We start from the raw sequence: 24,848 nt of genomic DNA, 5'->3' as shown, positions 1-24,848 counted from the left end.
AGGAAAGGAACCATTAGCCCATATGGTCGCTAAAATGTATACACTACTGACGGCACCACCAGAAGACTTTAGAATGTCGAGCCTGGTCAAATGGGAGAGGGATTTAGGAGAAACCTTCTCCCCAATACAAAGCCAAAATATTATAAATTTAGCACTAAAATCTTCAAGATGTACGAAAATACAAGAATTAAATTATAAAATATTAACAAGATGGTATTATACGCCAGCGCGTCTAAATATATTTTTTCCTGAAATGTCAGATAGATGTTGGAGAGGTTGTGGGGAGAAAGGGACAATGTTGCATACATTCTGGGGATGTCCAATAATACGACAATTCTGGCACGGTACGGAGAATTACACAAGAATTTACGGAATACCAGATTCCAGATGACCCCTCGTTTTTCCTTTTACATCATACTGAAATTCCTCCGGTAGGATATATGGGATCAATGATATATCATTTGATAAATGCGGCAAAAAGTTGTATCGCAACAAAATGGAAAGACTCCATGGCACCTCCAATATCTATGTGGCTGAAAAAAGTAAGGAAAATGGGGATAATGGAGAAACTCCTCCCAAGAACAATAGATAAGAAAGAGCAAATTAAAATGATATGGGCACCCTGGGAATTTATTTGTACAATCGGAGGAAGGCAAAAAGTTATTAGGGGAATAAGGATAAAGATTAACAGATGGAAGAAAGAAGGGAAATAGAAGAGAGATTATATTGTGTTCGGGGGGAGACAGCGGAGGAGGGGGAGGGTCGATGTATGTTTTTTTTTTTTTTTTTTTCTTTATTATAATTATTATTGTAGTCAGAGTCTTCACCGAGGAATACGACATCCTAACTACCCAGGCCTGAGGTGTGCCATTGGCCTTGCAGACAGTACGCCTATAAGTGGGCATACCCCGAAGTGAAAGTGAAGTGAAGAAATAAATGATGAAAAAAGACAAAATTGAAAAAAGGGGGAACGGGTGGGTGGGTACCCAGAAATCCCACCGACGCCGGAGATTAGAGGGGAGGAGGGATAAATAGCCCTCTGACTCCTCCTACAAACACAGGCTAGCCTGCGGCTAGCCTTAACACTTGTAGTCAGAGTCTTCACCGAGGAATACGACATCCTAACTACCCAGGCCTGAGGTGTGCCATTGGCCTTGCAGACAGTACGCCTATAAGTGGGCAAAAAGACCCGGAAGTAGGTGTGATGAAAAAGTGGAAGGGCATGAACCATCTGTCCGGTAGGGAAGCATGCCCGGACAGTCTCAAAGAACGACTAGCATCCGTGACTACAGCAGAAACCAGCGTACTAAGAACCGATGATTAGAAGGAACCCCCCCATCCGTTGGCACTTACACAACTGCCCAGAAACCAAACGACCGTCCCATGACTGATAGACTAAGCCTCCCTCCCAAAAGCACAGACATGGGCACGAATGCTGATGGCGAGAAGATACGTGGGGGAATGGAACAAGGGCCGACCTGAGGAGCCCTGTGAAATGCAAACATCATCCAATAGGACGCAAGACCAGTAGCCCTGTCAAACACCCACAACCCCTGGCCTAACTATCTATACCTGGTAAGGGGACGTGAGAGGGAGAGATGCCAAAAAGGACAAACTGATAGGAGGGAAGGGGGTATGAGAGCCGGCTACCCGAAAGAGGAGTAGCTGATGTTGACGGATGAGGCCAACACGCAGTAGCGATATGCAACGATACACAGACAGAACCAGACATGGCATGACACAAACTACCCAAGTGACTGTGACCCCCCACCTAGGAACAGGCTGGGAATTGGACAAGGAAACCTGGACTGACAGACCTGCCCCGACGATCCGGCAACCTATGAACAAGAGAACAGCCCAGACCCCTACCATGAGCAGAGAAGAAGTGACGACTTCATGAACGAGAACCCTGATAAAATTATCCTTGCAGGAAAGGCCAGAACACGCTCCATGCTGGTATGTGAAGTAACTGGGATGGAATTTGGACACAAACTGAAACGTACCGCCTACCCTGCTGTGGCCGGAAAAGGAAACCCCTTGTTGACTTACCGCTCTGCTAAGTCAAGTACGGACCAACCCGAGTGACGGAGTACTACCATGCTCTGAAACCCCCACGTGGAGCAGCCAGGATGTACCAAAATGTGTCATCCCCGAACGTGCGGCACGCCCAACCCTAGGAAAACAGGAAGAAAAAAGACAACAGACAACAAAACATGAGACACCCCCCCCTTCTGTACCTGCCTGGGCCAAAGACGTGAGCAGAAATGACCAGACCTCAGCGCGTGCATGAACCTGACAGATCCCACCCAAGTCTATGTGATAAGTGTAAGCAGTAAGTGAGCCCGAGTAACCTGCCGCGCAGAGACAGGTAATTAAAAACGAAACACTCAGGGCCGATGTACCCACAGACCGTGGTGGGTAGATGTATAGGCGTAAGAATGAACGTGCATGTATGACGTATGGTATACAGGCGAGAAGATTGTGGTCAACAATCATTTAAAAACGAAACCTCAGCCCGTATGGATCTGTAGACGTGACAGATCCTGAGATGCGCACCCTGGCTAACTATACCCGGAAGAATGGTATGACAAGACAAAGAAAAACACATGAAGCTACAAGGCTGTTCGTGTGCCATGACTGCATAGCACCGACAAGCTATGTGACCGAACCACGCTGGAGTAGAACCCCAAAAAGAAACACAAGCCCCTCTCTGCCTACCCAAGCATGAAGACATGCAGTTGCCTGGAGGGACCCCAGCATGTGAATGAACCTGACGACCCCCCGGTGAATAACTAGTGAGCACAAGTGACCTGTTGCGCAACCGAACACTGAGGACCCGTGTACCCACAGACCGTGGTGGGTAGTCCTGCAGGTGAAATGAAACGTAATGCATGGTAAGACGTGACGTGACAGGCGAGAAGATTGGGGTCAACCATCATCTATAAAATGATAACCTCAGCACGAAAAGGACCTGAAGACGTGACAGATCCCGAGACGTGAGCCCTAGCCAGCTGGACCAGGAAGCAAACCTACGAAATATGATGAGACATGGAAATGGACGAAGATGAACCGGCTACCGGTAAGGGCTGAACCTGCGTGACACTGACGCCATGACAGAAACACGCCATGACAGAAACACGCCATGAACTGAGCTGCTGTGACAGAAATACTAATGACAGAGCAGCGATAGCAAATCGCGCTACGACAGAACATGCCACGACAGAAACATGACGCTGACAGAACACACTACGACAGGAAACATGATACAGACAGCCCGTTACGACAAAAAACACGCTGCTGACAGAACTGCTATGACAGAAACATACTACTGACAGAACCGCTATGACAGAAAACATACTGCTGACAGAACCGCTAAGACAGAAAACATACTGCTGACAGAACCGCTAGGACAGTACAAGCTATGACAGAAAACATGCTGCTGACAGAACTGCTATGACAGAAACATACTGCTGACATTACCGCTAAGACAGAAACATACTGCTGACAGAACCGCTATAACAGTACACGCTATGACAGGAAACATGCTGCTGACAGCACCGCTATGACCGAACAGAAACTGCTATGACAGAACACGCTGGTGACAGAAACTTCTACGACAGAACACGCTGGTGACAGAAAACATACTGCTGACAGAACCGCTATGACAGAAAACATACAGCTGACAGAACCGCTATGACCGAAAACATACAGCTGACAGAACCGCTATGACAGAAAACATACTGCTGACAGAACCGCTATGACAGAAAACATACAGCTGACAGAACCGCTATGACAGAAAACATACTGCTGTCAGAACCGCTATGACAGAAAACATACAGCTGACAGAACCGCTATGACAGAAAACATACTGCTGACAGAACCGCTATGACAGAAAACATACAGCTGACAGAACCGCTATGACAGAAAACATACTGCTGACAGAACCGCTATGACAGAAAACATACAGCTGACAGAACCGCTAGGACAGAAAACATGCTGCTGACAGAACCGCTATGACAGAAAACATACTGCTAACAGAACCGCTATGACAGAAAACATACTGCTGACAGAACCGCTATGACAGAAAACCCTGGGGCAAAAATGCCGGAGCGGAAACGCTACAACAGAAAATGCAGAGACTGCAACGCAGGGACAGGATCTGACAAATAGCATATTGCAAGAAAACCTGCCAGCGTGACCCGTGGGTGGACCGCCCCCCCCCCCTCATGCTGCCAAAGTGACCCCCTAAGTGGGTGGACAACCCCTCCCCTGCTGCCAACGTGACCCAGGAGAAAAGGTGGGCAGCCCCCCATTCTGCCAGTGTGATCCCTGAAAATGTGGGTGGAAAGCCCTTCCCCCTGCTGCCAGCGTGACCCCTGGAGATGCGGAGGACAGCCTCCCCCCCATGCTGCTAGTGTGACCCCGGGCCTTTGGGTCCAGTGTATCCAACGTACACAGCTTTCAGAGGGTAGAAATATGAAGTGTGTAACAGACATATAAATATGGTGTTCAGTAGTCAGGGGCCAAGGGTGTCCACTAACTCCATGATGGATAGATGGCATGCTCGGGAGCAGCAGCCCCCCCAACCTGTCACACGGCGAACACCCCCCCCCCCCCGGCTGCCTGCATAGGCACAGCAACAGTGGATGGCCAGAAGAGTGGGTGGCCCCCCCTGCAAGGAGCAGGGATCAGCCGATGCGTACCTGGAGAGGGGGGGGGCGGGAGAACAGGCAGGCGGCCTCAATGGAGCCCCGTACCACGTGGACGTCACCCTGATTGCCCGGAGGAGTGGGAGGACAGATGACCCTCCCTCTCAGAGTAAGCCCGGAGGAGCGGGAGGGTGCACGGAGGGACCCCCCCACACAGCGTGAGCCTGAGTGACAAAGCGTGCGGCCCCTACAAAGCTTGCAGTGCCTCGCTGAATAGTCCCCCCGATGGTACCCTGGAGAGAACTGCCACAACTACAGCCATGGAGGAATGAGAGGGTGGGTAGTCATGCGCCCCCCCCCCCCGCGTGCATCAGGAGAAACGGGGGGGGGCGGTTGGGGTGAGCGGCGCTCAGCTGACGGAGGAGGATGGGGTGCAGACTGTCCGGCCCGCTGGGGATTCTGAGGAGAGCCCAATGGTGGGTGGGTGGCAGCGGGCGCCCCCAGAAATGTCATCTCTACGGCAGCTGGATCAGAGCGCCACGAGACACCAGCAGCAGCTGCTGCTGCCGCCACGCTCTGTACGAAAAACCGGAAGTGACGTGCGATACCCAGAAATCCCACCGACGCCGGAGATTAGAGGGGAGGAGGGATAAATAGCCCTCTGACTCCTCCTACAAACACAGGCTAGCCTTAACACTAGTTATATATATTTTTTTTTTCTTTCTTTTTTCTCCCCGGTCTATGGATATCCACGGCCGGAGGAGGAGATGAGGTGGAGATGGGGGTCTAGAGGTGGGGATAAGAGGGGAGGGAAAGGAGGGGTTTAAAATGAGGAAGGAAGCGTGACAGGGATACTGAGGGAATTAGTCCATTATATAGAGAATATATGGATAATTAGGGCGGAGATGGAATACTTGGGGAAGTCGGAAATTTAGTTAAAAGTAGTGAGTTTTTTTGTTTATTATATCTCTCTTAGGGGAATGGTCTGAAATTATCAGTGAGATAGATATTATAATCTCCTTCGGAAAGTAATTTATGAATAGAAAATAAAGTTGAAGAGAGAGAACAAATGTAATATCCATATATATGTTGATGTATAGGACTGTGCCTAGTCCTTTTCTTATGTTTTCTGTATCGCTTTCTTGCTCTTTGTTTTTGTTTTTGAAAAGAAACAAAATGAAAATAAAAACTATAGAATTAAAAAAAAAAAAAAAAAAAGAATTCGGCATCTGGGAATGTGGCTTTCAACCATCTTTCCACAAACTCTCCAGCGTTCTGACCTTCTGTTCTCTCTGGTAAACCTAGCCTTAAAGGGTCACTAAAGGAATTTTTTTTTTAAGCTAAATAGCTTCCTTTACCTTACTGCAGTCCTGATTTCATGTCCTCATTGTTAGTTTTTTGCTCTGATGTTGCTGTAATTCTGCTCTGTTCTGGACACTTCCTGGTTGTCTGTTTCCTGAGGACCACAGTACTGGGAGCTTCTAGTTTCGTTTAACAAACCATCACTTCTCTATGGCTCTATACAGCACAGAGGCAGGATAACATGCAAAAACGAAACAAACTACAGGTACATTATATGATTGATTTGTATCTATTTTTAATCGTTTTTAAAAGGAATCGGTTAACTATTATGTCTCTATACCCTGTAAACAGTCTTTTGAGAAAACATTTTTTTTCCTTTACAACTCCTTTAAGTTGTTTGCTCACCTCATGAAAAAAGAAAGGGATTCTATTAGTGGAGATGACAAATCGAGCGGGAACCTTGAAGATTTTGTATGTGCGCTTAGATTCTTAGTGGACGCATTTATGGACTTAAAACCCCAAGACACAAAAGCTGTTGTATTATCTGTACACATGCACAAGATCTTCTGGCTGAAGTGTTTATAACATACAACTCAATAACTAGCCACAATCCCCAGCGGGCATCCCACCCCCATCAAGGGGATGGTCAAAGGAGGATCAAGTATAGCCCCCCCACCACTACAGCATAGATAAGCCCATCCGTTTCACATGTATAGTAAGCAATCTTGAAATCAAGCCCACCAGTCAGCCTCCCGCTCTAACATCCCCATCAAACTAGGCCTGCCAGACCTTATTAAACTTTTTCTCACACCCCCTGGAGAGATAGGTCGCTTTGTAGAATGGCATCATTGAGTTCACCAGGCCTTTCCAGAATGCTAAACCCGGCGGGGCAGGTGACTTCCACTTGAGCAAAATGGCCTTCCTCCCATAAAACAGCAGTATATTCAACAATGTTCTAAGGGCCCTAGAGGGGACCACCTCCTCCACTAAGCCCAAAAGACACACCCGCACCGACAATAGAACAGGCACATGTAGAATATCCTTTAGACAAAGAAACCACCCCCTCCCAAAATACCTTTATTTGCGGGCATTCCCAGAAGATGTGTTTTGCGTCAGCCGGCCAAAAGGAGCACCTCTAGCACTCCGAGGTAGCTGATGGAAACAAAACAGTCTCACAGGGGTTAAAACGATTTTGTGCAAAAATTTAAAATGTATCAACCTATCCCTCGCCGAAACCAAGTGCTTAAAGGGGCAATCCCACGTCATCCCAATCTTCACTATCTATACCAGGGACCTCCCTCTCCCACCTCTCCCTGCATTTAATTAAAGCCGCCGGGCTTTTCTTAAACATCTCTTTGTAGGTGACAGACAAGGTCTTAGGAAGGTCCCCTTCCATTAACATGTCCTCGAGAGCCGACTTGATGGACTCAATCGCCCTTTCCCGGAACTGAGCCCGGAAGGCATGGCGAAGCTGAATGAACCTGAAAAAATAGGAATTTGGGAGATCAAATCTAGCCTTAAGCTGGTCAAAGGTGAGCAGTTCCCCATAACTAGTTATGTTCTTAAGAAGCTTAATACCCTTTGTCACCCACACCATCGGATCCGGGAAGGAATAGAAGTGAGGCAGCCTTAGATTTCCCCACAGCGGAGTCTGTGGCGAGAACCCCAAATAGCTGGGGCAGGCCAGGGCCACCGCCTCGTCCCACGCCCTGACTGTCGCCCGCATGGTCGACGTCAGCGGCAGGTTGGACCCCGCCCCCTAAGTACAGCCAAGCGAAGAGTCTCATAAGACCCCAAGTGAGCTGCCTCTAGCACCGTGGCAGAGTCCCCATCATCGGAGGTCAGCCACCTGTGAACAAAAACCAGTTGGCCTGCGAGATAGTACTTCCTTCAATCGGGCAAAGCCAGCCCCCCCTGTCCCCAGGGCTCCTGAAGCACCTTAAGCCAGGATGTAGCATTTTGAACAGACAACCGAGCTGTCGAAGACCCCAAACCCTCGCCACACATGTGTAGCACCGAATCTCTTTAGTAGGTGGTGAACTGAGTTATAACTGCCCCCCCCCCCCCCCTGCTATCATACCAAAACCAAACAAATAGAACAAAAAACCTTGGTACGCTGCTTAGTCCCAAACTCCCAAAAAAGGGAGAAAACAAAAATAGAGTAGGGAGTCCCCGACCTCTTGACGAATTGTTCAGCAAGTAAGAAAAAATTAAATCCTGTGTATCTTCAAGGAACTCCATTTGATAGGATTAGGACGACTGAAAAGCAAGGGCAGGTATTGTACACTGGCCGAGCTGCAGTCTAATACCGCCACCTAGCGGCCACTCAGGAGACATCTTCAGGGAAATTGGAGCATAGAAAAAAATGAAATAATAACTCAGGAATAAAAAAATAGGAGAAAGTAAAAAGCGGAGAAATTACCAGACATGCCTGAGCAATGGAGGAGGTGCATTATAGAAATCCAGGGAAAGCAGGTCACCCCTAGCAGCACCAGGTGAAATTAAAACGCGCAAGGCACCAAAAATAAAAAAAATCACAAAAATAATACAGGGAGTGCAGAATTATTAGGCAAATTAGTATTTTGACCACATCATCCTCTTTATGCATGTTGTCTTACTCCAAGCTGTATAGGCTCGAAAGCCTACTACCAATTAAGCATATTAGGTGATGTGCATCTCTGTAATGAGAAGGTGTGTGGTCTAATGACATCAACACCCTATATCAGGTGTGCATAATTATTAGTCAACTTCCTTTCCTTTGGCAAAATGGGTCAAAAGAAGGACTTGACAGGCTCAGAAAAGTCAAAAATAGTGAGATATCTTGCAGAGGGATGCAGCACTCTTAAAATTGCAAAGCTTCTGAAGCGTGATCATCGAACAATCAAGCGTTTCATTCAAAATAGTCAACAGGGTCGCAAGAAGCGTGTGGAAAAACCAAGGCGCAAAATAACTGCCCATGAACTGAGAAAAGTCAAGCGTGCAGCTGCCAAGATGCCACTTGCCACCAGTTTGGCCATATTTCAGAGCTGCAATATCACTGGAGTGCCCAAAAGCACAAGGTGTGCAATACTCAGAGACATGGCCAAGGTAAGAAAGGCTGAAAGACGACCACCACTGAACAAGACACACAGCTGAAACGTCAAGACTGGGCCAAGAAATATCTCAAGACTGATTTTTCTAAGGTTTTATGGACTGATGAAATGAGAGTGAGTCTTGATGGGCCAGATGGATGGGCCCGTGGCTGGATTGGTAAAGGGCAGAGAGCTCCAGTCCTACTCAGACGCCAGCAAGGTGGAGGTGGAGTACTGGTTTGGGCTGGTATCATCAAAGATGAGCTTGTGGGGCCTTTTCGGGTTGAGGATGGAGTCAAGCTCAACTCCCAGTCCTACTGCCAGTTTCTGGAAGACACCTTCTTCAAGCAGTGGTACAGGAAGAAGTCTGCATCCTTCAAGAAAAACATGATTTTCATGCAGGACAATGCTCCATCACACGCGTCCAAGTACTCCACAGCGTGGCTGGCAAGAAAAGGGTATAAAAGAAGAAAAACTAATGACATGGCCTCCTTGTTCACCTGATCTGAACCCCATTGAGAACCTGTGGTCCATCATCAAATGTGAGATTTACAAGGAGGGAGAACAGTACACCTCTCTGAACAGTGTCTGGGAGGCTGTGGTTGCTGCTGCACGCAATGTTGATGGTGAACAGATCAAAACACTGACAGAATCCATGGATGGCAGGCTTTTGAGTGTCCTTGCAAAGAAAGGTGGCTATATTGGTCACTGATTTGTTTTTGTTTTGTTTTTGAATGTCAGAAATGTATATTTGTGAATGTTGAGATGTTATATTGGTTTCACTGGTAAAAATAAATAATTGAAATGGATATATATTTTTTTTTGTTAAGTTGCCTAATAATTATGCACAGTAATAGTCACCTGCACACACAGATATCCCCCTAAAATAGCTAAAACTAAAAACAAACTAAAAACTACTTCCAAAAATATTCAGCTTTGATATTAATGAGTTTTTTGGGTTCATTGAGAACATGGTTATTGTTCAATAATAAAATTAATCCTCAAAAATACAACTTGCCTAATAATTCTGCACTCCCTGTAAAACAGTGATAAGAATTGTAAAGGGGGGGACACCTCCAAAGCACACTGAAATCAAAAGCTACATACGTCCATCGCCGCCAGGATCACGGATTGCTGTCCAGCCACTCGCATGCCTCTACCGGGGAATCGAAAAACTTAACCGATCCTTTATGTTGAACCCGGAGTCTGTTGGGGTAGAGCATACTGTATTGGATTCCTTTATCCCTCAGCCTCCTACGGATGTGATTGAACGCCGCTTGCGCTGGGTTTCAGCCGAAAAATCAGGGAAGAGCATTACCTTGGTGTTTTCAAAGCGCAGCTCCTGATGCTTCCTGGACTCTCGCAGAATCATGTCCTGATCTCGGTAGTTGAGAAACCGGACGAGAAAGGGGTGCGGGAAAGCACCAGGGGGGCGCACTCCGGTGGGCACTCTGTGTGTCCGCTCCGCCACATATGTAGGGGGGAGATCCCCCAATTGCAGGGTCTGTTTAAAGAACGTTCTGCGAAGGTGACGGCTGCGGTCCCTTTGGCCCGCTCAGGCAGCCCCACTACCCGGACATTGTTCCTTCTTTGTCGGTCTTCCGCGTTGTCCGCTCTGCGCTGAAGGGATTTCACCTGGTCCCGCAGCTCCAACAGCTGGGCTCCATGAGAGTTATCGTCCGCCCTTCAGCCTCAGTGAGCCGGCCCCGAAACTTGTCTATGTCATGACGAATGAGCGTGCACTCTGTGGCAACATGGTCGATTCTCACCATCACCGCCGCCTTGCTGGCATCTATGGCCTCCAGGATGGGTCTGGTGATGGCATCCAAGGTCGCTCCAAGTTCCTGGGCTTTAGGCAGGGGGTCCTCCGGACCGTGACCGCCAATCACGGCGGGCTCCTCCATGTTCCTGCTCTTCTTCCCCACGTTCCTATTAGACAGACTGGGAGGCAAGATGGCTGCGGCGGCTCCCAGGTCAATGCCATGTGTAGAGCGGGTCTGGCGCTGCGAGTTCTGCTGTGTCCTCCCCTGCTTGTGCCCACTCTTTCTCATGACCAGGATGTCACAAACACTGCCCGGCCGTGTATAGCAGGAGAAATTGCGATAAACCGTCCAAAAAAAGGATTAGAAGCCAGGATTAGCACGGAGCTCCAGGGAAACACTTGCTGCCTCGTTCACATCCGGCCACGCCCCCCCTTGCTGAAGTGTTAATCGGAGGAATTGCCCAGCAAGAAACATGTGAAACATTTACATTTTCAATGGAATATTTGTTTGCTCTTTCCAGAATGATTTCTTCCAGGATTAGAACCCCTGTCAGTTTTTTTCTGCCTGTGCCACCCATTAGGAAGATTCACCCTCTCTATTTGTCCTGTTTAAAATTATTATTATTATAATACAGGATTTATATAGCGCCAACAGTTTGCGCAGCACTTAACAAAATGAAGGCAGACATTAGTTGCATTACAATTTTGGTACAAGAGGAATCGGATGGCCTTGCTCGTTGGGGCTTACAATCTAGGAGGGAGGGTCAATTGATACAAAAGGTAATAGCTGTGGCGATGAGCTGATGGAGAACGTAAATTAGTGTGTTAGAAGCAGCATAAGCTTCTTTAAAGAGAAGGGGTATCAGGAATCGTCTAAATATGGAGAGATTAGGGGACAGTGGGACAGATTGGGGTAGGGAGTTCCAAATGATGGGAGAAGCTCTGGAGAAATTCTGTAGGCGAACATAGGATGAGGTGACAAGGGAGCTAGAGTGCTGGAGGTCTTGGGAGGACTTGAAGAGAGCGGCTTGGTTGGTATTTTGAGACTAGGTTATGTAGCTGGGGGCAGAGTTGTGGACGACTTTGTAAATTCTTGTTGGTACTTTGAATTTTATTCATTGGGTGAGCGGAAGCCAGTGCAGGGATTGGCAGAGCGGGGTGGAAGACCCTTAACGGTTGGTAAGGTGAATGAGTCTTGCAACAGCATTCATTATGGACTGAAGGAGGGGATAGTGTATGTAAAGGTAATCCAATGAGGCGTGAGTTGCAGTACTCGAGACGAGAGATAATTGGTCATTGCTTAAAATGGGGCATATTCTAGAGATGTTGCGGAGGCTAAGGCGGCATGATTTGGACAGGGATGTGGGCCTGAAAGGACAGTTCAGAGGCTAGTTACACCTAGCACCCTGGCTTGTGGGGATGGACTGATAGTTGTGCCATTAATCTTGACAGAGAACTCAAAGGAAGGGGCACGTTGGGAAGGAAATATTATGAGCTCTGTTTTAGATGGATTCAGTTTGAGGAAGTGGTGTGACATCCAGGCTCATATGTCTGTTAGTAAATCAGTGATGTGTGTGGAGACTAATGGGGTGAGCTGAGGGGTAGAGAGATAGATTTGGGTGTCATCAGCATATAAATGGTAGTGGAAGCCACGTGAGGCTATCGGCTGACCCAGAGAGGATGTGTAGATTGAGAATAGTAGAGGTCCAAGGACAGAACCTTGGGGGACAACAATGGTAAGGGGTGTTGGAGAGGAGGAAGTTGAGTTGTAAGTGACACTGAAGGTTCGGTGAGATAGGTAAGATTTGAACCAATGGAGAGCACAGCCATGGATACCAAGCAAATTTTGTTTTTTGAGGAGGAGGGGGTGATCAACTATATGAAAGGCAGCAGAGAGATCTAAGAGTACGGAATAATGACCGTTGGTTTTAGCTGTTAGTAAGTCGTTTGTGAGCTTTAGAAGAGCCGTTTCTGTGGAGTGCTGTGGACAAAATCCAGACTGAAGGGGATCAAGAAGGTTGATCTCAAGGAGGTGGTTGCTCAGTCGGTTGTAGACTAAACGTTCAAGGAGTTCGGAGGCAAAAGGGAGTAGGGAAATGGGTCCTAAGTTAAGATTGGTGGGGTACAGCGAGGCCTTTTTTGGTATGGGAGTGACTAGTGCATGTTTCAGAGGGTTGGGGAAGATGCCAGTAGAGAGGGAGAGGTTGAAGATATGAGTTAGAGTGTAGGATAGAGTCAGAGGGTGACCGTAGTATTTGAGAAGGAATGGGGTTCAGTGGGCAGGAGGTTAGGTGGGCGTTAGAAAGTTTATTGGCTTCCTCTGTAGTAGTTGGGTTAAAAAAAAAACACAAGAGTATTGATTGTACAGGAGGACAAAGAGTTTAATGTGAGGGAGAACTCTGTAGAGTGGAGGAGATCTCCAGACAAATTGTCTCAGTCTTATTTTTAGACGAGGTAGAAGAGAGTTGAATGGGGACTGCATGAGAGGGTGTTAATGACAGTGATTAAGTCAGTCTGGCAGCGTGGCGTTGTCAGTGAAAGTAAAAAAAAAATCCCACATTTTGAGTTGTCCCCAGAAAATCTTCCAATGGGTGTACTAGTTATGGTGGCCTGGGGGTCCCAAAAGGATTCCTTTTTATTTTGCAAGGATTTCATCTCGCTTCTTGTTTTGGCTATGGGACAGGAAGTAAAGTGGGCCAGATGGCAAAAAATAAACCAACAGTGGTTATAACTCTCCCTTACTCCTAAATGGAAAACTTTTTGCCTATAGCTCTACTTTACTCTAAGCCTATGATTCCAAGACCTACTGCTGCTTTTACTTCAAAACCGCATTCCCTTTATCAATCTCGGGCCTTTGGTTTCAGGCCAAATAACTCCAGTCCTAGTTGCAAAAGAACCCATGGACTCCTGATTCCGCTAACCCTAAAACAGTCCCTTTTGCTTGGTGTTCATTTCAAGTCCCTTTAACCACTTCAGTACCGTGGGTGTTTTTCAGATTTGGTGTTTACAAGACTAAAACTGTTTTTTTTTTGCTAGAAAATTACTTAAAACCCACAAACATTATATATATATATATATATATATATATATATTTTTCTAATACCCTAGAGAATAAAATGGCAATCATTGCAATACTTTTTGTCACACCATATTTGCGCAGCGGTCCTACAAGCGCACTTTTTTTTGGAAAAAAATCACTTTTTTGAATTAAAAAATAAGACCGCAATAAATTTGGCCCAATTTTTTTATATATTGTGAAAGATAATGTTACGCCGAGTAAAATGATACCCAACATGTCACGCTTACAAATTGCGCCCACTCGTGGCATGGCGTCAAACTTTTACTCTTAAAAATCTCGATAGGCGACGTTTAAAAAATTCTATAGGTTGCACTTTTTGAGTTACAGAGGAGGTCTAGGGCTATAATTATTGCTCTCGCTCTAACGATCGCGGCAATACCTCACTTGTGTGGTTTGAACACCGTTTTCATATGCAGGCGCTACTCGCGTATGCGTTCGCTTCTGCGCGCGAGCTCGTCGGGACTGGGCACTTAAATAAAAATAAATAAGTTTATTTTTTTTATTTTTTTTTACACTGGAAAAATAAAATAAAAAAATGTATCACTTTTATTCCTATTACAAGGAATGTAAACATCCCTTGTAATAGAAAAAAGCATGACAGGTCCTCTAAATATGAGATCTGAGGTCTTTTTGACCCCAGATCTCATATTTAAGACTAAAATGCAAAAAAAAAAAAATTGAAACTGTAATTTTTTCAAATGACAAAAAAAAAAAAAAGTTTCTTTAAGACGCTGGGCGGGACTGACGTTTTGACGTCACTTCCGCCCAGCAGAGCTATGGGGACGGGTGGGGGCGATTTTTCACTCACTCGCTTCCCCAGTCAGCAGCCGAGCACACCGATCTCCTCCGCCGCTACCGACGGCTCCGGTAAGCGGCGGAGGCCGCGGGAGGGGGGGCCCTCTCCCTCCGCCGATAACGGCGATCTCGCGGCAAATCCGCCGCGGAGACCGCCGTTATCGTTAACAGAACCGCTCACACTAAAGATGGATACATCGGTTGTGGCAGCAGCTGCTGCCGTTACCGAGATATCCATCTTTAAAGTGAGGCCGTATATAGTCGTACAGCGGTTTGGCCTTATCTTGGAGGGGCAGACGCCAGTCGTCGGCCTGATGAACTGGAGTGGATTTCTGGAAATCTCTCAAGCAAGGATTGCCTCAGGGGAGGTTGTTGCTCATCACCATCCTGGAATTGAGGGCAATTCACTTTGCTCTATGCCCTACTACGTTGCTCAGTGCAGCCAAAGGAAATTTCTGTAATGGTCTAGGGGTTCTCGACTCCTGTCGTCATGACCCACTAACAGGTCAGATTTTAAGTATTACCTTGGGGAGAAGCCGACTAGAATACTGCAGTCACTGAACAGCAAATGATACATGACCTGTGATGTTTTTCAGTTATCTTGCAAACCTGGCCTGTTGGTGGGTCCTGAGGATAGCAGTTGAGAACCACTGCACTAATCGGACAAAGCCATGGCAGTGGTGTGCAAACCTCGACAAGTAGGTACTAGATGTCTGGTTGCACTGGAGACAGTAGATCTCATCCTGTTTTTGGAGGAACTCATTGTTCCCACACTGTCCACATTCCAGGTGTGGAATTTTTTCGGGTGGAATTTCTCCTCTGTCAGCTGCTCTCTCCAGGGGGTGTGGTCTGGCGACACTAGAAGACCAGTTCTCCTTCATTTATGCCTTGTCTGCTTCACAGGATACGAGTGAATCGAACCATCCTTCTAAAGTTGGCCAAATTCAGGTTCAGCTGACAGCTCGATCCATGTGTGGCCGCTCCTGAGTGGGCTTATTGGAATTTTTTTTTTTTTTGGATCAATGGCTGCAGCCAATGGGCTCATATCACAGGACACAGTGAACCCCACTCCTGATTTGTGGTTCATGACTTTCTACAAAAACTGAAGGATTGACTAATTGAGAGGGGACTTCCAGTCTTGTTTTTTGGGTAGTGTCCTGTAGTTGTGTTTTGGGTATTTTTTTTTATAAAAATTAAGAGTAAGGGACATTTCTAAAGGGTGAAAAAGCCAATGTTAAAACATGGACATTTTTTTTCTATTGGGTTACAGCTTTTACTGGAAAAGGTGTTAAATGTCATATTTTTTTTTTCCAGTCGTCCATACACAAATAAGGTGATAACACTGTGGTATCGACCTCCAGAGCTGTTACTAGGGGAGGAAAGGTATACCCCTGCCATAGATGTGTGGAGTTGTGGGTAAGTAAGATTTGTGCCACTGTTTCCAGCATGGAGATAATGTGAGTTTTTTTGTTTGATATTCATTTTCTATTTCCACTGTACCTAGGCTAGATATGCATTAAACCTTTATATCAATTAATGCTTTAGGATTATATGGGCATGGCTGTAATAAATTTGTAATCCTTATCCACACATGATCTTTCTAGCAAAAAACAAATGCAATGGTTTATAACGTTCTTCTGCATTTAAATGCATACTGTGTTTAGACTCAGAATTCAACTCCTATTCCATTAACCACTTAAGGACCGGACCAATATGCTGCTAAATGACCCAAGGGGTTTTTACAATTCGGCACTGCGTCGCTTTAACAGACAATTGCGCGGTCGTGCGACGTGGTTCCCAAACAAAATTTGCGTCCTTTTCTTCCCACAAATAGAGCTTTCTTTTGGTGGCATTTGATCGCCTCTGCGATTTATTTTTTATTTTTTGGACTATATACAAAAATAGAGCGACATTTTTGAAAAAAAAAAATCAATATTTTTTACTTTTTGTTATAAGAAAAATCAAATAAACTAAATTTTAGTAAAACTATTAGGCCAAAATTTATTCAGCCACATGTCTTTAGTAAAAAAAAAAAATCACAATAAAAAAAAAAAATAGCTACCTAGCAGGAACAGCGACACTAATACAGCGATCAGAAAAATGATCGCTTAGTGACACTGGCAATAGGGAGTGAAAGGGTTAACTAGGGCGGTGAACAAGGGGTTAAAACTTTATTAGGGGGGATACGGGGGCTACCCTGAACCGAACACTAACTGCCTGTCACACTGACACTAAATGCAGTGATCAGTACATATATAATCACTGCATTCAGTGACACTGTGACAGGGGGGTGGGGTGATGGGGGGGGGGGGGGCATTAATGTGCCTATGTGTAGTGTGTGTTTGTGATCTCTCCTCAGCAGCGGTTGAAAAAACCGCCGAGAGGAGAGAGCACATCACTTCCTCCTCCTGTGTTTACACAGGAGGAGGAAGTGACACGCAGGGGGAGCGCGCGGATTGGCTAAGAGCGATCCGGAGGGGGCGGACAAAAACAAACAGCCGCCCCCTCATCCCGGATCGCTCGGACAGCCACGGGGACCGCCGCAGGTACCGGGGGGGGGGGGGGGGGGTCCCGATCGGACCCCCAACCCACGTCTAGGCAGGGACGTACAGGTACGCCAATGTGCCTGTACGTGCCATTCTGCCGACGTATATGTACATGCGGCGGTCCGGAAGTGGTTAATACCTATTCTATTGAACTGCGTTTAACAAAAAAAACTCTGGCGATAACTGCGTTTTTGGGGGCATTGTCCTTTTTTATTTTATACTTTTAAGTTTGTAACTTAAACATATCCATATTTGGCTTCAACATTCTTGTTTGAGCTTAATTAAAGTGGAGTTCCACCCATAAATATAACATTACATCAGTAGTTTTAAAAAAAATGTCATTAGTCCTTTACGAAAACATATTTTTTTTTTAGATGCCTTCAAAGTGTTGTTGCTAGGCACAATAGTTAATCTTCCCACTTCCTGCACCTAGGTGCTTAAGCTTCCTAACCTACACCGCACAGACTCCTGGGAATGTAGTGGGTGTAACGTTCCAGGAGTCTGTGCACTCCCCAGTCTCAAAGAATCATGTGACTTGGACAGCACAGGTGCTGAAACCTGATCTGACACTGCTTGTGCAGCACTGAGCATGTGCTAGATCTGCAAGGCTGAAATCCAGGAAGTCATACAGTCTCGCTTCATGATGCCCACACTTAAGATGGCCATTTCTATTTTATAAAGTGTCTAAATGCTGTAACAACCTAACAAAACGGACCTTAGTTTACAGACTAACTTTACTAGAATACATTAAGTTTGTGATTACAGGGGTATTTATATTTAAAAAGTGAAATTGTGGCCGGAACTCCGCTTTAAAACCCTCTTTTTTTTTTTTTTTTTTCCTTATTCAGATTTTATTTGAAATGTGAAAGTCTGGGTCCTTGCAATAATTTTATCTCTGAAAATTGGTTAAACATTCTCCACAATCTTTTATTTATTTTTTGGTTTGGAATATTGTGTTTTCCCTCCCCCCCTTAGGGTCCTTTCATGGATGGATGGATGTCAGCAATGACATATCCGCTGACATCTGCTCTGCTCTGCTAAATACAGACGGATGGAAACCCGATTTTTCCATCTGTCTGGCGGATTGGATGAAAGTTTTCATCTGATCCCCTATAGAGTAGAGCGGAGCGGAGCTCTGACAGGTCTCTCACAGTGAGCCGAGACCGACTTGTCATCTGCCGGCTCAGCGGGGGTCAACGGAGAGATCCCTGCTGAGCAAGCAGAGTCTGTGAAAACTTACATTACTGTGTGAAAGAGCCCTAATAGTCGCTTGGCCATTGTTGATCACAAAAATAAACAATGGCATTTTAAAGTGTATGTGGGGGCAAAGCATTCCTTTTTCTAACTTTCTATGAAGCTGGGAAGGAATAACAGTCCAGGTTTTTTTTTTTTTTTTCTTCGCAGAGATCTCGCTTCACTTCCTATTCTAACGATTCTGCAGGAAATCCTAGGATATCTTTGCAAAGTGAAAAGAAATGTATTTATTTTCTTAGACCGTTGTCACTCTCTCTTTTCATGTTTGTAAAGTTTTGATTTCCCTTCACTTTGTTTCTTGGCGACTATAGCCATTAGGACTGACGGGGTTAACCCTTTCCAGTGGGGACACCACAGTAAAATTTGTGGGATCTAACTGCAACACTACAAAAGAGTTAATTTTGATGATTATGGCTTATAGCTAGTGAAAACCCCAAATTCAGTATCTCAGGAAATTAGAATATTACATAAGACTAATAAAAAAAAAAGGCTTTTTAATACAGAAATCTTGGCTTTCTGAAAAGTATGTCCAGTATAGTATGCACTCAATACTTGGTCAGGGCTCTTGCGCTCACTTTGTACTTGATAAAACACAGTGGACCGACACCAGCAGATGGCATGGCTCCCCAAATCACCCAGGATTGTGGAAAACTTTACATTTCATTTGGAAATCAAGGTCCCAGCATCTGGAGGAAGAGTAGAGAGGCACAGAATTCAAGTTGCATAATGTTCAGTGAAGTTTCCACTGTCAATGATGATTTGGAGAGCCATGTCATCTGCTGGTGTTGGTCCACTGTGTTTTATAAAGTCCAAAATCAGCACAGCCCTATACCAGTAAATTCTAGAGCACTTTCATGCTTCCCTCTCTTGACCAGCTTTATGGAGATGCTTATTTCATTTTCCAGAATGACTTTGCACCTTGCCCACACTGCCAAATATACCAATACCCGGTTTAATGATCATGGTATCACTGTGCTTGATTGGCCAGCAAACTCACCTGACCTAAACCCCATTGAGATTGTGTGTGGTGTTGTCAAAAGGAAGATGAGACATCAGACCCAAAAATACAGATCAGCTGAAGGCCATTTTTAAAGAAACCTGGGCCTCCTTAACACCTCAGCAGTGCCACAGGCTGATCGTTGTCTGGTTGTGTGGGAGGTCTCCGCTTTTCGGGTTGTTCGCCGCCTGTGATTTTTACTTTGCATTGTTTTCTTACTCGGCCGCCATTTTGGTGGTGTCCGCCACTTATACTGTGTTTTCTTCCCTTCAGCGGCCATTTTCCTGTAGCCCGTGCACCCTGTGGTGGTCACATCGGTGGCCATTTTCTTGTAGCCTGCGCGCTTTTTTCTACAGGGCAGCCGTTCTGCGGCCATTTTCTTTTGGGTTTATGCCTCTAGCGGTGTTCTCTGGTATCTGGACGGCACGAACAGCCTGGCTCACCGCAAGGGACAGTGACACGTGCGGTTCTGTACAGGGAGCTGCTCTGTCGGGACAAAGCGGACGGCAGCGGTGCAGTGCCTGCTTGGGTGATGAGTCCTCTTGGGGGGCCACTCGGCATCTAAAAGCAGCTAGTAGGGTGGGCTGTGTGCTTTGGTTTACGTCCTTAAGGTGGTCAGGCGCGTGGGTCAGAATGGTGTCCGAAGCTGATGCTTCTTCCCCAGACATACCTGTGATAGCAACTGGTGCCGCTGTGGAGGTGATGTCGGCAGTCCTGGAGGCCTTTGTTGCCAGGTTGGCTGCGGTGTGCGGAAAAAAGGGGGGTAAAAAACACCCCCTCTCCCCCCATCTTCCGGGAATGTTTCTGTCTCAGATTCGTGCCCAGCTACTGATCCCGGCCCGGGTTCTGATGTATCAGAAGATGCGGACCACGACCATTCGACATTGAGGATGATTCCGGGTCAGCGCACGATAGGGCACTTGTTGGAGCACTAGTCACCGCGGTGCGGGATACTCTTAAATTGGAGGCTAAGACAGATGCATCTACAGTGATGTCAGTCCCTTTCGGGTTCCGCAAACCTACCTGCACTGAAAAGTTGTTTCCTTGTGTTCCTTATCTGGACAAACTTCTATACAAGGAATAGGAACGTCCACAGAGGACCTTTTTAGTCCCCAAGTGTATAGCGGTCCCTTTGAGGAAGATTACCCGATTGTAGATCCCCCGGTGTCCAGGTTAATCAAGGTAACCATGCTTCGGGTGGAGGGGGCTCCTGCCTTCAAAGACCCTGCGAACAGGAGGGATGAGGCAGTGGCCGCTCCCTGTTCATGGTGGTGGGGTCAGCAGTGCGTCAGACTGTGGCCGGGGCCTTGGTGTCGCAGAGGCTTACTGAGTGGGCAAAGATGTTGCACCACGAGTTAAAGGAGCAACAGGCTTCCCCAACATGTGTGGAACTGGCCGACCAGTTGTTACAGGGCCTTAAGTTTGTGTCTACTTTGGATAAGATTCCGTTGCTGTCCAGGGCCTCGGTCTCTGCGGTGATACTGTGTCATAAAATAAACAGTAAAATATAAAACCTTAAAAACTAAAAAGTCCAAAGTTCAATATGAAACTGTAGCAGCGCTACTTCCAGACCAACGTCTGAAACACTTCTATATGTCCAAAAAATATAGAAAATCAGATGATAGTGCAAATGAATAGATAAGTAGAAAGAGATTCTTCAATCAGTGCTCCTTTCACCAGAGGGGGCGTTCACCACGTGGGGGGAAAACTCCCCTTATGGGGATGCACTCACCACAAATATGGATATAAAAAGCCTTGAATATATATATCTCTCTGCCTATCTCCTGGATGCTGCACTCTCCACCAGCCAATGTGTTTTATGTTCACTCAAACCGCCGTCACATAAAATAGAGGGAACTCATATAGTGTGATATTGTTTTAAAAAAAAATAGATTTATTGGGCCCCAAACACATCCCCTAATACAATATGCGTACCATAAATGCAAAAGTAACAAGCAGAATATGTAATTAATGCCAGTACTGTGCCTGTATGCCTCTCCTGATCGGACAGTGAAGTTGCTGCAAACAAACTTTTTCCTGTTCCTGGTCCCGGGGGCCGTACAGAATGTCAGGTCACTGGATTAGCGTCACGCCCTGACGCGTTTCGTCATTGGTTGACTTCTTCTGAGGGCGTGACTAGGCTAATCCAGGACCTTGTATATAATCGCCAGTGGAGCGCATCCGTGCGCTCATTGGTTAGCTCCGGTCACGTGAGCGCGTCATGCCGCACATGCGCACTTGCGACCGCAACATAACCACAGGGCGGAAGCAGGAAGCAAGTTGACAGCCGCACAGGCGCGGTGGCCTATCTGATGCCGCTGCCATACTGCTGGAAGAACACTTCCGCGTTCCAGATGTAATACATCTATGGAACGCATGGATCGTCACATTGGCCAGTGCGAGTCACATGCGAGCCCGTCATTGCACACGCTCAATCGGAGACTGCACTGACCCCTCCCTAGTTAGGGAGGAAATGACTACATCTGTCAGTGATGCCCCAACCCATAACACACAATGCAAAAAAACATCTGTTAATGGGTATGATATCAATATACCGCAGCGCGCATAAGACAAGCAGCACTATGATTATGACATCCTGGGCATGAATACATAAAATAATACATAAACATGATAAGTGGGCTATGTCATACTAATAATGATAGAGATAACAATAAAATAACAGCGTTAAAACTGATGATTAAAAATGCATAAGCTACTAATTCAGATACACCAGATGTATCTTAAAGACATAAGTACTGCATGGCCATAAGGTGTCCTGAAAAAAATTCTATGCATAATGTAGCTGACCCAGCAATTTTGCCGTACAATCACCAACTATTGACGATCAAATATATTGGGCCAAAAATGCAACATCTGTTCTCTAAAATCGCATGACAATCGCTTATTTAAAATTGCAGAGTTTGTGTTAAAACTCACATAAAAATCTGTATCTATAAAAATACCCTTATAATCCGTAAAATCAACCGGATAAAAGGTTAAAAGACACATAAGCATATAAAATTGCACATAATGTACAATATTCATAAAACCAGGAATAAAAGAATAAACCTAAAACTGGGTAAAATTTAAGTGTCACTGATAAAACAATTAATGTCCAGCTCAATGTTAAGGCCTTTGGGGACTAAAACATTGGTAGAGAATATCCATTGCGTTTCCCGCTTGGACAGTTCACGTACCCTATGCGATCCTCTCCAGTTTTTTTCAAGGTGCTCTACGCCCCAAAATTGGAGCCAAGATGGATCCTGATTATGTTTGAGCTTGAGGTGCCATGACACATTATGGTCTTTATAGCCCAACCGGATATTATTGATATGTTCTAAAATCCGCACTTTTAGCTTTCTTTTAGTGCGACCTATATAGAGAAGGTCGCATGGACACTTCAAGGCATATACCACAGTCTGTATTGCAGATCATAAATTGTTCAATTTTAAATTCTTGGCTGTTGGATGGAGACACAAATCTGTCAATACCCCTTGATGGTCATGCTACGGACTGACATGCTTTGCATTTTCTGCAGGCGAAAAAGCCATTTTGATCCCAAAAAGACTTTGGACTCGCAGGAGGGTCAAGCACTTTTTTGACTATGCGGTCTCTGTGATTGGTTGCTTTCAGATAAATGAATTGTGGAGCCGGAGGAAGGACATTACCCAATTTTTTATCCAACATTAGAACATGCCAGTGTTTATTGAATATCGCCTCCACTTCTTTATATTGTGTGTGGTATTGTGATATGAACCCCCATTCCTTGTTTGTAGTAGTAGTTTCGGAGATGGGTTTTGGTTGTAAACAAGTCTCTCTAGGAATAGCCTTTATTTCCTCAACCAATTTCTCCATGGCTAATGGTTTATAACCTCTGGCTTCAAACCTGTCGGTGAGAGTCTTCGATTGTCTAAGAAAATTTGAATCTTCAGAGCAGTTCCTTCTTACCCTCATAATCTGACCATTAGGAATATTCCGAATCCATGAAGGGTGATGACCACTTGTGATGGGCAAGTAACTGTTTCTGTCGGTTGGCTTGAAGTAGACTTTTGTTTCCAACTTCATGTTTTGGCGATATATGGTGACATCCAGGAAATTGATCTCAGTTTCACTAGATTCCGAGGTCAACTGATTCCGAGGAAACTGAGATCAATTTCCTGGATGTCACCATATATCGCCAAAACATGAAGTTGGAAACAAAAGTCTACTTCAAGCCAACCGACAGAAACAGTTACTTGCCCATCACAAGTGGTCATCACCCTTCATGGATTCGGAATATTCCTAAGGGTCAGATTATGAGGGTAAGAAGGAACTGCTCTGAAGATTCAAATTTTCTTATACAATCGAAGACTCTCACCGACAGGTTTGAAGCCAGAGGTTATAAACCATTAGCCATGGAGAAATTGGTTGAGGAAATAAAGGCTATTCCTAGAGAGACTTGTTTACAACCAAAACCCATCTCCGAAACTACTACTACAAACAACAAGGAATGGGGGTTCATATCACAATACCACACACAATATAAAGAAGTGGAGGCGATATTCAATAAACACTGGCATGTTCTAATGTTGGATAAAAAATTGGGTAATGTCCTTCCTCCGGCTCCACAATTCATTTATCGGAAAGCAACCAATCACGGAGACCGCATAGTCAAAAAAGTGCTTGACGCTCCTGCTAGACCAAAGTCTTTTTGGGATCAAAATGGCTTTTTCGCCTGCAGAAAATGCAAAGCATGTCAGTCCGTAGCAAGACCATCAAGGGGTATTGACAGATTTGTGTCTCCATCCAACAGCCAAGAATTTAAAATTGAACAATTTATGACCTGCAATACAGACTATGTGGTATATGCCTTGAAGTGTCCATGCGACCTTCTCTATATAGGTTGCACTAAAAGAAAGCTAAAAGTGCGGATTTTAGAACATATCAATAATATCCGGTTGGGCTATAAAGACCATAATGTGTCATGGCACTTCAAGCTCAAACATAATCGGGATCCATCTGGGCTCCAATTTTGGGGCGTAGAGCACCTTGAAAAAAATTGGAGAGGATCGCATAGGGTACGTGAACTGTCCAAGCGGGAAACGCGATGGATATTCTCTACCGATGTTTTAGTCCCCAAAGGCCTTAACATTGAGCTGGACATTGTTTTATCAGTGACACTTAATTTTACCCAGTTTTAGGTTTATTCTTTTATTCCTGGTTTTATGAATATTGTACATTATGTGCAATTTTATATGCTTATGTGTCTCTTAACCTTTTATCCGGTTGATTTTACGGATTATAAGGGTATTTTTATAGATACAGATTTTTATGTGAGTTTTAACACATAAACTCTGCAATTTTAAATAAGCGATTGTCATGCGATTTTAGAGAACAGATGTTGCATTTTTTGA

At 45.4% G+C, this 24,848-nt stretch overlaps 1 protein-coding gene across 5 annotated transcripts in view; it reads left to right on the top strand.

Moving 5' to 3' along the window:
• CDK12 (cyclin dependent kinase 12) overlaps nt 1–24,848 on the top strand; it is a 425,890-nt gene that overhangs the window by 194,824 nt on the left and 206,218 nt on the right. For all 5 annotated transcript variants that reach the window (XM_040331634.1, XM_040331633.1, XM_040331632.1 and 2 more), the window contains exon 8: nt 15,973–16,074. In XM_040331634.1, coding sequence (XP_040187568.1) covers nt 15,973–16,074 — 102 coding nt within the window. The remainder of the gene's footprint in view (nt 1–15,972; nt 16,075–24,848) is intronic.

This window comes from Rana temporaria, chromosome 12, assembly GCF_905171775.1.
Source record: "Rana temporaria chromosome 12, aRanTem1.1, whole genome shotgun sequence".
Classification (NCBI taxonomy): domain Eukaryota; kingdom Metazoa; phylum Chordata; class Amphibia; order Anura; family Ranidae; genus Rana; species Rana temporaria.
Note: the sequence above shows the minus strand (reverse complement) of the source record. Positions and strands in the feature narration are given on the sequence as shown.